This window comes from Spodoptera frugiperda, chromosome 15 (assembly GCF_023101765.2).
Source record: "Spodoptera frugiperda isolate SF20-4 chromosome 15, AGI-APGP_CSIRO_Sfru_2.0, whole genome shotgun sequence".
Lineage (NCBI taxonomy): Eukaryota > Metazoa > Arthropoda > Insecta > Lepidoptera > Noctuidae > Spodoptera > Spodoptera frugiperda.
Genome location: NC_064226.1, coordinates 10,055,202 through 10,068,833, shown reverse-complemented (window position 1 = coordinate 10,068,833; position 13,632 = coordinate 10,055,202). Strand labels below are relative to the sequence as shown.

General features: G+C 33.7%; 3 protein-coding genes and 1 pseudogene across 4 annotated transcripts; 2 read left to right on the top strand and 2 right to left on the bottom strand.

Annotated features, from left to right (window-relative positions):
• Positions 1–1,026: 1,026 nt before the first annotated feature.
• Positions 1,027–5,893, bottom strand: LOC118273441 (nucleoside diphosphate kinase 7-like; annotated as a pseudogene).
• Positions 5,894–6,032: 139 nt separating this feature from the next.
• On the bottom strand, positions 6,033–7,127 carry LOC118273471 (ARL14 effector protein-like). The gene is made up of 3 exons (XM_035590455.2): positions 6,896–7,127; positions 6,336–6,479; positions 6,033–6,244 (listed from the first exon to the last, which is right to left on the bottom strand). The coding sequence occupies exons 1-3, from the start codon at positions 6,973–6,975 to the stop codon at positions 6,163–6,165; spliced, it is 306 nt and encodes a 101-aa protein (XP_035446348.1). The 5' UTR covers positions 6,976–7,127; the 3' UTR covers positions 6,033–6,162.
• Positions 7,128–7,302: 175 nt separating this feature from the next.
• Positions 7,303–10,359, top strand: LOC118273448 (THAP domain-containing protein 2). 2 transcript variants are annotated; one of them, XM_035590443.2, is made up of 5 exons: positions 7,306–7,711; positions 8,521–8,698; positions 9,157–9,306; positions 9,650–9,730; positions 9,897–10,359. In XM_035590443.2, the coding sequence occupies exons 1-5, from the start codon at positions 7,641–7,643 to the stop codon at positions 10,041–10,043; spliced, it is 627 nt and encodes a 208-aa protein (XP_035446336.2). In that variant the 5' UTR covers positions 7,306–7,640; the 3' UTR covers positions 10,044–10,359. The 2 variants fall into 2 exon arrangements, with proteins under 2 accessions (XP_050554620.1, XP_035446336.2); XM_050698663.1 differs by lacking the exon at positions 9,650–9,730 and having other exon boundaries at positions 7,303–7,711.
• Positions 10,360–11,150: 791 nt separating this feature from the next.
• On the top strand, positions 11,151–13,251 carry LOC118273481 (DNA-directed RNA polymerases I, II, and III subunit RPABC4). The gene is made up of 3 exons (XM_035590467.2): positions 11,151–11,373; positions 11,694–11,786; positions 13,142–13,251. Exons 1-3 carry the CDS (start codon positions 11,310–11,312, stop codon positions 13,162–13,164), a joined length of 180 nt encoding a protein of 59 aa, XP_035446360.1. The 5' UTR covers positions 11,151–11,309; the 3' UTR covers positions 13,165–13,251.
• Positions 13,252–13,632: the final 381 nt, after the last annotated feature.

The following is a 13,632-nucleotide window of genomic DNA, read 5'->3' as shown; positions in this document are numbered from 1 at the left end:
CAGGTACCTAGTGCTCGATTGTTTTCGAGGCACGCTCGGTTGTTTTCGAGTAAAGTTCGAAAGTAATCGAGTAATGCTCAGTTGTTTTCGAGTAAAGCTCGAACGAAAGTAATGCCTGTTAAAGCATCTTCTAAGATGTGTTGTGCCCTGAGTTAATACGTCTACTAGATTCCTATAAGACATGTAATTTAATAAGTTAATTTTTTATAAGAGAATTCTGCTACTTGGGTACCAGTTATGTTGCTTTATTATGACGTGTATTATCCCTCCAATCCCAGAGGTGGAAAGTATCGTATAGGTACTATATTCTCACCCAAATCAACAAAGTTGAATAACTTTAGTTGTGTAGTCGCAAGTGCACTTGCTGAGTAAGAGATCCGAAAATGGAGAAATACCTAAGCTCTTGGCGTTTTCGGTGTTTAAAATTCACCTTAATATTATAATAACCTACTAAAGCAGTGACCAAATGCACCATGCACCTATTGCTAATACTGCAATAGGTTCGCTTTCACGACGAAGGTACGTAACTACTTGATTTTCCAATAAGTGTAAGGTGAGTTAAAAACTTCTAGAAGGTGCAATTCTTGCGTTTTGAAGTTAGCATTATGGATGTATCTACATTAGCATAAATACATTTTATTGGTTGCGCGTGATCTACGTCTACAGAGAGCTTCGATAAACTAAGGTTTGATTTGGTCGCCAAATAGTTGGGTATTCAACAATGCTGATACCAAGTGAAGTGCCCTCTCTTCAACTGTAGGTACACACATTTTCCAGTTTGACCTTTCTCGTTTCTAACTACCTTGTGACCATTTTTATTTTGACTTAAACACAATATCTACAAAACCGCAAATAAATGCCGCATTGATGACTGAATTTGTTTCTTTGATTTTTAACCGACTCTAGGAAGGGTATTGTGCTTTTTTCATATTTTAATAATATATAGGTCAAAACAACAAAAGGGGAAACTGGAGAATGAGAACAACGAGGTACTCAATAGTATCAAATAAAATAAAACTGCAGAAAGTTTGCTTAAAAATTATATTTCGATTTTGAAAGCAAATAAAATGATTATTGTTTCGTGAACCACTTATTGTTATCAGTCTTGTTTATCGAAATGTTCCGACGAATATGGCAATGAACCTCTCAGTGGTGCAGCGCACACCCGCCAGGACATCTCGTTACTAGCCAAGAACTACTCCACAGCCGTCAACAGAAAATTAAAATAAAAAAATATGAAATGTAAGCGTATCGTAACTGAGTATTGACAATTCATAAGAAAATATGAAAGATTCAAATAAAACTTATTATTATTTAACACAACACTCCCGTGGCACACTCGTGATTGTATAATATAACATCTCGATTGAATGTAACGAGGTCATAGGGTTGCGTTATAGGATTACACGCTTGAAAAGTGAGAGGAATATGGTATGATACGTATCTAAATCTTTGAACGCAAAGTGTACAGTGGATACTTTTATATATAGGTATTTCTTTGGCAAATTATTGCAGAGAACTATGTATTTACAATAACATTACATTGAATTTTTCTCAGATTTATAAAAAACTGTTTCCATATATTCAATTCTACACTTCTATCATCAAGATGTGTTATTTATCCTTTATAAGGTGAAATTATGAGCAAAATAAATTAAAATTAAATCTGCAGACCAGAGCGATGTTAATAATACACATACCACGAATTTCTAAAAATCTGTTTTGTTGCAGACATGCTTTTTTACAGCAATCTTAAAGATTATAATTGTTTTTAAATGACTTGTGAGAATGTCGTCTCTAGAGACTCGACGCACAATTATTTATGTAATGAAATAAATCTGTGCAAAAGGTGCAAATTATTAAATAATTTTTCACATATGCATAAACATTTCACACAATCACACATAAAATTCATGTTAAGTAAAGAAAGAAAATCCTTTCAAACATCAGCCTTATTACAAATCTAATATCTTGAAAAAATATTCGACTTCTAGTAATCCATCTTCAGCTAGGTCACTACAGTGGATCGCGTTCTGAACTTTTGTCTTTCCAAGTTTCGCCCTCAGTGTATAAGGACGCAATAATCTGGCAACTTCCTGTAGGAAAAAGTATCATATGTTAATTACTAAATGTTATCGGCTTACTCACGTAACTGTTTGACGAGGAACTCGACTAGTTTCAAGCCATGCTAGAGGCTCATATTCATGAGCAGCTCATATGCATAAGATGCAATGACGGCGTGTGTATATGATTTTGACCATATGCAAGAAAATCATAGAAACTAAAGCTATAATGAAAATTGTAGTAACTGGCATTCTGTAGTTCATACTGTACTGGCGGACCCGGGAGACGTCCTGCCTGTACTAGCAGCTTCATGTAAATGTGATAGTTAAGTAAAGTGTTTTTACTTTGTCTCCCACAAGTTATCACTTACCTACCATCACTTTTTTCTGGCATCCAAGTACAGTTTAATTATCACTTACATTTATCAAATTTTTGCATTATTTTGTCTGGGATTCAAATTTGGATTACGAGTCGGAAATCATTCAAAATAATTTGTACCAAGATAGTAGTAAATGATGTTTCACTTAAAAATTATCTTACCGGATCAGCTGGTCCTACCAGCTTTCTAAACTCAACAGCTGTATTGACAGATTTATCTTTGGACACTATTTCCATTGCTACACATGGTCCACTCGAGAGCTCTTCCACCATGCCCTGTAAAATTATATTAACATGTTATTTTAAGGCCGCGTTTCCATTGAAGCGGAGCGGGGCGGAGAAGAGCTTAGCGGTGCACGAATTGACCAATCACTATGCTCGAAATCTCCGCTCCGCTTCAATGGAATCAGCATGAGCGGGGCAGAGCAGAGCTGAGCGGATATTCATAAAAATATATAGCGAGACGATGCGGTGCAGAGGGCAGCGGGGCGGTGCTATGCGGAGGACAGCGGGGCGGTGCGGAGCAGCGCGGTGCGGTACTGTACTGTACTTAAGACAAGGATAGTGACACTAACACGACGCCAATGCTAACATGTGACAGAGACATATAATCGAGTACCGAGTATTGTCGAATAAGCACGAAGATTCACGAAGTAACCAAAAAGGGATGTCCAAGTAGCGTGTGTGAGGGTGTTGTTTATCGATTTTCTTAAAATCGATTACTACGAAACAAAATACTTATCAAACAAAAATATATTTATTTTCAATGTTATATTGATGTTTTAAATTTTCTTAAACAGTCGTTACTCAAATAGTCGTTAATGATAATTGATATTCAAGTAAATCATAACTTTCAATTGAGAAAATACTTTCTTTTAGTTTTATTTTCATGTCGAAATATCGTTTATAAAATTAACTATATTTGTAAATCTTATTTAGTTTAATATATCATATAAAAAAACAATAAACTCTAAATGAAACTATCGATTGCGATATTTGATCGATAAAGGGTCTATTGTATTTAGACATGGTCAATCTCTCAATATGATTCCAAAAGTATGCTCCGCTCGCCTCAACTCCGCTGACATGTTTCACCGCTCTTCTCCGCTTGACTATGCAGAGAGTGCAATTAGATAAGGTAGCAGTCAATCTCAGACGCAGTGACCGCATTGGAGGTGGAGGGAAGAAGTAGTCAATATCCTGTTCTGCCGCAAATATTCTCCACTATGTAATGTACATCCTTCATCAATAGTGTTTAAAGGTGGCTTGACTATGCAGAGAGTGCAATTAGATAAGGTAGCAGTCAATCTCAGACGCAGTGACCGCATTGGAGGTGGAGGGAAAAAGTAGTCAATATCCTGTTAATGTAATGTACATTATTAGTGTTTAAAGGTTTCTTTATTGTTTAGTATGATACACTAATACATTAAATGACTGTATCATTGAGAGCCAGTCTGTGCCTCATTGGCAGTTAGTCAGTGATTCTATCATATCACTAGGATCATCCACTTTCAGATGGGCTCCACATATCTTCGATAAGTGATGGTTACATTATAGTACTTGTTATTTTAAGTATGCTTAAGTTATTGCAAAAATATACAAATCAGGTAAACATTTCTTTTTTATTTTGGAAAAAATCTTATTTACTTACAGTAAGTGCCTCCTGAGGACTTTCTGATGAATGAACACAGTTCCTAACAGGATCAGTACCATAGAGAGCTCTTATAGTGCCCGTTGCAGCTTTCAGTGGATCTCTGTCGCCCAACAATTCCAAACATCTAGAGTGTGCATCTCTACCAACAAGCTCCAATCCAAAAACTTGTTGGTCTGTTAGATGATCCAGCAAAAATCTGAAATTTATTCAATGTCATTGATAACAAGTATGAAAATTATGTTGCAAAAAATTATGCCTGCTATGCATTAATAACTTACGGAAAAGTAGGATCACCGAGTTGATGGCGATACAAAACTTCAATATCTTCAGGTCTTAGACGTGCTTTCTTCATCTTAGATACACGAAGGCCATGTTCGTGGAAATGCGTCAGTATTTTACCAGCTACTATAGTAGGTACAGGCTTAATTAAAGCAAATGTCCTGTAAACATATTGAACCATATAATATGTAGTCACTGACAATAGTATGTAAGTATATCACACTAACTGCCGCACTCAGAGTCATTAAATGATTACTTAAACTGTTCCTTAGTAATGAATTTCTATCGAAAACAATTGCTGTGGGTGAGGTAACCATTAAATGACTCTGAGTACGGCGGTAAATGCGCATCATAACACTCATTATACTCACAGCTGCATATCCCTTTGTAATTTCTCTTTAGTGTTTTCGCAAGCAAAATCCACAATTTTAATAAGGCGACCCAATATATAAAGAGTACAACCAATGTAAAAGCTTTGCAGGCATATTCCATTCACTTTTACTCTTCTCACGAATGTCTTCCGATTTTTTATATCATACATTTCTAATGTGTCGTCGGCAGGGTAATAAAATACATTAAACCGACGAACCAGGCTGGCTTGGTTATCGTACCATTCTCCAATAAACGCGTATTTTTCAATGTAACTCCCTTCCTAAATAATAAACAATATATTTATAACTGAAAATCTAAAAGAAAGTCCCTAATTAAAATTATTTGAGTACTTACCATTTTTTAAACAAAATCCAGGGATACAAAATGCATAAAACAGATCAAAAATGGACTAATCAAAGGTAAAATCACAACAACAATAACAGTGATGGCATTTTCATATAATACCAATCAATATCGATTCGACAATAATCAAACAAACAAAATAACGGAAGAAAAAGCAACTTTATAGATTTGCCGAATCTGTCACTGTCAGACCAAATGTCAGAACGTCACTGTCACTGTCAACGAGAAGTCCAGAAACTTCCAGAGTTTGAATTTGATATACGTCCAGAAACTATATGGAATTCAAATTGAAAAGTAAAAGAAAAAGGTACACTATCTATTTATTTATATGTATAAATTGTACATATAAAAATATGCCATATGCCATGAGTCTAAACTAAACACAATAATTAGGGCGGTATTTTCGGGTTCTTATTAATTGCTGCCTCAGCCTCGATGTTTCATTTATGTACCTATGGATATATTAGGTATTTGCCTATTTCTATTTACATTATTGTATACTATACATAGATATGTGGCAGAGTAGTTAACTAATATTTTGTGATCTGATTACTAACTACTATTAAGTGCTCTAGTTAGGGCAGTGGTTCCCAATTTCCGTGACCACTAATAGTTCATCGCAACCAAAGAAGACTAGGCCGCGAAATGAGAAAAAAAAATACAAAGACTACACCTCTGTCCAATAAATACCACTGTATATACTCAAACTAAACTTATATCTAAAAAGCAACTGAGATGAGCAACATTTCAATAATAAGATTTTTATGAGTGAATGAGACAATCTGAGTGTGGGATCACATGATAAAGTTACAACAATAGTGGCCTAACATAATTAGAATGATATAAAATTAGTCCTTGATCAGGAAAAGGTTAGGAATCCCTGGGTTGAGGGGGTATCGGATTTTTTCCATTCAAAGTCACATTAAAAAGTCAGATTGAGATTTAATACTACAGTAATGATAAAATGTGCATTAATTACAAGACTTTTGTCATCAATTGTACACTGATAATTTAACTCTTAGCTAAGACATAGTTTGTTTAAGAAGTAAATATTATTTAGGCCTATATTCATTTTTTATTACAAAGTCATTTCCTTCAATTTCAATTTTGTCATACATCCACTTTCTATTCACTCTGAAACAATGATTAAAATATTAGTATGACATATTTTGATATTACATTATAAGTTTTTTTTTTTATTTTGTTGAAATGAACACTACTGTACCTGCATTCATGTCCACACTTATTTGAATTACACTTGGAGCATGGAAAGTGACAACCTGGACAAGTTTCATCCAAGCAATCGCAGAGATCTTTGCCTGTTGCTCTAATGTGACCATTTTCATCATAAATATTTTTTGATTTACGGCTGAAATTACAATTATTAATCATTTTAGTATGTATTGTACTATTTTGAATGATGCATGGTCAGCACATAGACATAGGGCTCATAAACATAATTTAGATGCACAGAATAGGAAATTATTATTATTTGACATAATCATGCTCTTTTAGTTAGGTTTTATCTTTAATAATGCATCTAGTGTTATAACAAAATGATGCTGGTGATGGTAATTAGCTAGAATGGACTGGGTCAGTGGGTAGCCTTAGGGACGGATTTTGATGTTAGGTACTGATTTTAAATTGAAATCAAGCTATAAAGCTCATGTATCGTAAAAAAAATGTTTTTTTTTTAAAGTATCGTAAAAAGAAATTATAAATAGAAAAGGCATATGTTATTTCGTGGATTGTAAACGAGTTAATTTGAAATCTATATGTACTTACTTCATGTAATAACTTTTACGATTAAGCTTGCGTCTTTCACGAGCTGAAGTCTCCGGATCGAAATTATCTAAGAAATTCATATTGACAATTCTTTTCTTTCGGTGCAGGATTAAAATATATTAAAAGACTTTTTGACACAATAATATTACCTGTAAATATATTTAATATTATATTATATTTATATTGTTCAACACAATAGTTGACACATTTGACACTGACAGTGACAAACGGCAAATCGGTCTAGTTTGACGTTTCTTGTTTTGAAGTGTTGCAAAGTGGCACTGGCATCAATTTCCTTTGGAGTTTATTGGAATAATCTATGAAATAATCAGTCAATGTATAAAAAATCGTCACGTTTTTTTAGTTCGCTTAGTCTAGCAGGACTTCATAATGCTGTTTATTAATCTATGAATGATGGGTTATAAACATGACAATTACGAAGATTTACTGCCACATCCATACTTTTATTTGTGGAGAATAATCGTCTTATGATTTTTCCGCCTTGGGCGAGGCAAGAGGGAGTGCCTTACTGACTTAAAATCACTCTGTTCCTAGATATGCCTATTTCCTACTTTTCGAAGTTTAGCTGACAGTACGATTTTGTTATCTGTGTTAAGAAGATTCAAAGATTGACGGCCCAGGTGATCTGTCACTGTCAATAGTCAATATCCGAAATATTTTAATTTTATTTGGATTTCGTGTTGTTGTTATGCTGAAGTAGTGATAAATATCAGTAAAGGATAGGATGCCGCAGTGCAGTATAATTGGATGTGGCACCAAAACTGCTAGTAAACCGCCAGATGTAACATTACATCGGTAAGTACTGAATATTTCATTGAAATATCTCTGTTCTCTAATCTATTCAAGTGTGCTTACTGCAATTATTTTGGTCTCAGCCTTCTTCGATGTACTTATATAGTTACATAGAATTTTTTATATCTCACAGTGCCCTTCTTTTTATTCTTCTTATTATTCTTCACTTCTTCTTTTTATTCTTTTTATTAGTCTCCACTAATAAAAAGATTTTTGGAAGGGCACTGTGACTCTCCAGTTTATCCAAAAAATCGATGTTATCAGCAATTATAATATTTACATTTACATTACATTACAATTTATACAGACCTAAGTATAATAATAATACAAAAGTGGAAATATTGGATATTAACAATTATTCCACTATTCTATTTATTTAATATACCACTTTAGGGTATTTTCCACATATTAAATTTGTTACAGTAGAACTCCAATTATCCGAACTCCGACTATCCGAATCGCCGATTATCCGAATCACAAAAATTGTCCAAAAATGTCTAAGTGCGCTATTATTCTCCCCCCCGCGAAGCCAGTGTTTGCGCGTCAAGTCTTGACTTGACTTGTCTTAACTTGCCGTTGTGCCTACACTGACTTCCCCCCGCAATTTAATTCAATAAAAAAATAGTGCAATATCAAAACGTAACTTTTATTCTCTTCAATGGCATCTTTTCTTTTTTAAATCCGATTATCCGAATATTTGATTATCCGAATGGGTCCCGGTCCACATTAATTCGGATAATTGGAGTTCTACTGTAGAATGTAACTGACTCTGCTTAATGCTGAATAATAAATTCAATAAATTTTCTTTTTAGTTTGCCTATCATTGAACCAAGTAGAAGTGCTTGGCTGGAGATAATTGGTGTGGAGAACATAGACACTGGAAGAAAATATATCTTCGTTTGTTCACTTCATTTTGAAGATTCCTGTTTTAATCGAACAATGAATATAGTAAAACTACGTGATGGGGCGCTACCATCACAAACTCTACTGGTAACTCATAATACTAACTATGAAATTTGTAGCATTGTTTTGATCAGCCCCTACAAACTTTACCTTTTTATTAAACACAATTGAAATGAGAATGATATAAATATAAACCTAGAGTTAGAGATTAAAATAATATTTTTGCTCTGGATTTATTCTGGATTTTCCTCCAAACATTTTTGGGCATTCTCTTTCAACTTATTCATCAAGTTACTGGAAGTTCACCTTCTGATGCTGATGACAGATAGTTCAGATTTTTAGTACCTATACATTCCATATTGTATTATAGTCAAATATTTTCCACAAGTACATCACAAATATCAAATGACAGGGTGTGATTGGTATAACAATACAGTTCATGAAATTGTTTAATATAAAAAATATGTTTGTATATTACTTATTTATATTCATAAATAGGGTCATGGGTCTCTTATTCATTCATCATATTTTTTTGTATGTTGCAGCCTCCAACTAGACCAAAAGTCTCTGGTATGCTATTTGAAAGAGATGAAAATGAAGTTGCAACATTGGATTACGTGTATATAAAAAGTGAAGATATGCCACTGGAACACAGTACCCCAGAACATAGTCCTAGTATTTACTCTAATCAAGATGTGAGTGTTTTAAGAAGACATTAATAACTTCGTTTTTTGGTCTGGCTGTTGTTTGTGCAAGTTTCTGTGTATGAATATACACCCCAATTCAGGATTCTCCGCTATCCAGGACTAACATTGTAACATACAAATACACTATGTTAGAGCGAAGACCAATATATAATTGCATCTGTTTAATGAGGAACTTTGCTACTTTCAAGCTATTCATGAATTCCGAAAAACATAATAATTAATTTAGTATGTCTCAGTCTCATAAGAAAGTTAAAATACAAGGATATGATCAATAGAGAAATCCAGGTTGGATTGGATCAAACAAATTATAATGTGTGTTTTTATGTTGCAGCCTCTAGCCAGACCTGTGAATGAAAACATACATGGAACTAGTTCTGGATTCATCTCGAAAGATGGTGTTACAGATGTATCGGTAATGATTTTAAATGCTAAATATACCATAAATCATACAGGTACAGGTGTGCATATTATCTGATATCTGGTCAAACTAGCAAAAAGCCAAACGCCTGATACTAATAGCACACTGGAATAAGTGGTAAGACTGCCAGAAATTAATAAATAACTTTTATTTGTTCCAGGGTCACACACTTCATATTATAAATAAATTAAAGGAAAAAATACAGAAACAAGCAAAACAAATTAAAAGACTAAATGAAAAAGTAAGGCGACAGGGGAAAAGAATCGCAGATCTCAAAACTACAAAATTAAAACAAAAAGTAATATGAAAATAATGATTATCTCACATAAATGACTGAGAAAAGCTATACTTGTTTCAAGTAACAATGGGACTCTTATACACGAGTAACGTGCTCAAACGTTGAAACGTTACATAGCCTATTGGTTAGTGTCGCTCTTCTCACTCCGGTGGCGTTTGCGGCAGTGTTGAAACGCTCAGGTCATTTACCAGGGGCGCTGGTGGAGGTTCAATTCCGGGGTAGACACAAACTCCTGGCTAGAAAAGCTGTGAATCGACGAATTTTTATGTATAACAAAAAATCAAATTTTTTTTTTGAATAAATTATAACATATTTTTAAAATGCTTGAAGACTTTTTTATTTTTTAAGTTTGATAGCGTGTTGAAAGCAAGTTAAAGAAAATTTGGCCATAGTATTTTATAAAACTCTTCTATATACATAGTTATTACATTAATCATGTACAAAAAATATAAATAATGTAATAAGCATTTTTTAAATTAAACCGCCCCTAATATGTCTTGTGAAAGCGCCCATTAAGATGTGGTTATGTACTTATCGTAAGTTTCTTTTTTTTGAGGTAGTCGTCCAATGACTTTTCCGCCTTGAGTGAGGCGAGAAACAGTATCACACTCTAAAAACCACCCCATTACTACTCCTGCTCTTCCACCCTGAGCCCTGGTAACCCGCTGGGCAGTCCGCAACAAACTCGGGGCAGCAGGTGTTGTGGGTAGATAGGTACTGAGTACAATGAATAATAATTATTTATGGTTTTTTAAACAACTGCGGTTTAAAAATAGTTTATTTATGGAGTAATTTATTACAAAGTATTACTGGGGCTTTATTCGATAATTTCTCAGTAGTAGTACGAAGTCTGAAATTATAATATGCCCAGTAAATGGCAATTAGGTTTACTCCCTATTACATGGGACTTATTTAAAAACAAATGTTGAATATTGGGTGTACATTGTATGGCATATTACATGCCATAATGATACAAAATTAAATTATATTACGCTTATGACTAAAAAAACAAAATATTTAGGAAGTTTTCAATCTTTTACTTAAGACACCACGACACGCGACGCGACACGCTAGTCAGATATCTATGACTTTGCGTATCTATGACATTGACAGTTAAAATACGACGTCAACGAATTGACAACTTTACTTATCTGGAATCAACGAACGGCAGCGAGCGCTAACACAGTCTATAAAGTACATTAACTTTTTACATATACTGTAAAGCAGATAAAGGAATTTGTTTGTTATATTGCCTAGGCTTTATATACTTATAAAATGGCTGATTCAAACAACAAGGAATCATCAGTGACTAAAGTTCCAATGATTTATGTTTGTGGAGGTAACGTGGTGTTTTCATAATTGTGGTTATATTTTGTAACAATTTACACCAAAATATTATTATTATTTACGTATTAGATCAATCTACATTAACAAGCAATACCCAGTTATTCTACAAATATTCTAAATGCGAAAGTATTTATGTTTTTTGTTACTCTGAGTGGTATTTTCAGAAATGTAAATTTACTCTAGGAATAATTTTGTACCTGTCTTCTCATGTAGTTTATAATCAACTATGAAATTGTTACAACTCAAATGTATCCAAGTGTAGTCAATTAAATATCCTTTACCATAAAATTATGCCGAAATTCTTTCTTTCAGAATGCCATCGGGAAAATGAAATAAAACCAAGAGACCCAATAAGGTGCAGAGAATGTGGTTACAGGATAATGTACAAGAAGCGAACAAAAAGATGTATCCTTTTTTTAAACTTTCATACTTATATGTAGTGTGTACTGGGACCAATTTCCATGTGAAATGTTTGTAAACAAATCAGGTAGAGTATAACTATGTTTCGTCAAGTATTTTGTTGGCAGTCACAATGCTACTCTATGTTTCATTCTACGCACTGTGGTAGCAAAAGAAGTAGTAGCACAGATAATTCCTATTAAGTGCAGCCAGATGTAGTCTTACCTTGGTTATTTAACCTGTAGTATGCTGGAGCGCTGGTCTGCACAAGACACAACATGTTTTCTATTGTGTCTCATAGACCTGTTCACCAGACCACAAACATTTCACATTGTGCATGACATAAATACCTATAGATACATGACTATTTAATTAGGTATTTATTTTATTTTGTGAGGTACTGGGTATCACATTTTATTAATATTATGCCTTTAGTTATTTTCTGGGATTAGCATGGTGAACATAATTTTATGAGTGTGTATATATTTAGCGTTTTGACAGCCATGGATATCTGTTAATGTACAAAGTCAATATTTTCCATTTACAATTTGTTAACCCGACTAATCACCGTAGATGCCCATGGCTCTCAATAGGTTAAATATATCTGTTATTATTGTGTGAACACATGTTGATGCTTTGCTTTTCATTATCATGTCCAGTGTCCTTGTCCCATTGCGTTGGAAAGACCTGATTTAACACTAAAATTCTTTAAAATCATAAAATACACTTTCATAGTTAAATTGCAATTTGTAATAGATTGCCCTCTTAAAGCATGCGTAAGATTATTTTAATACAGTTGTAAAAATAAAGACAGATAAAGAGAGAGGCTCAAGTTTTTGCTAAATCAACCCTTAGCCTAGCATGCTCTGTAACTTTTCCTTTCCCCATATTTTAATATTTTTTTCGGCAACATATTCTAAAAAATATTTTTTATTTATTAAAACTAAAACATAATGCTTTGCTTGGTGTGTATGGTTCGCAATTATGTGCTAGAATTTTTTTATTTGCTTCACTGGGACTATGGTGAGTACAATGTTCTTGTAATACTATTCATCATCATCAGCCTGTTCTTGTCCACTGCTGGACATAGGCCTCATCAGAGCTTGATCTTCAGCTCTACACATACATCTAATATTAGTTTTGCAAAATTCACTAATCTTTTATTGAAATATAGTATGCTTTTTAATATTATCAGTAAACGGTTCTGAGACCCTAAATTAAATTTCAAGCTGCTAACACAACAGAATGTTTGCTTATTTTTTTTTATTTATTACTACAGCATGGCTTATTTGGAATATTCTAGGTGTGTGTGTGTGCATGTACTTTAATAATTTATAATTATCCTTAACTGCCATTTACAGTGGTTGTCTTTGATGCTCGTTGAAGAAGAATGAAGAATCTATTAATTATATCGAAATATTGTAATGTACCTAATATGTCATAAGATAAATAATAAGGCTGTTTAAATTCATAGATGTGTTTTTATTTTTACAAATTCCTGTATACCATTTACCTACTAATTTCTTGCAAATTATAAATAAGAGGAAAGCCAACAATACAAAAACAATATGATTTGTATTCATTTGCATTAGACCAGTGGCGGCGTGGCATTGATTTGGATCCGCGTCGGTTTTCTTTTGTGCCCCCCCCAAAATAAAACAACTAATCAAACTGTTTAGAGTTTCATTTGCAGTTCTCTTGTGTATAGCAATACTGGCAACACATGATATTGCTTAAGGCAAAAAAACTAATGTTGCACCTTGCACATGACGTAGTAACATACCATGCCGCGTCTCATAAAAAAATTCAGCATTAGTAGCCCGCCAGCCTTGACCACAGTCTGATCGGTAGT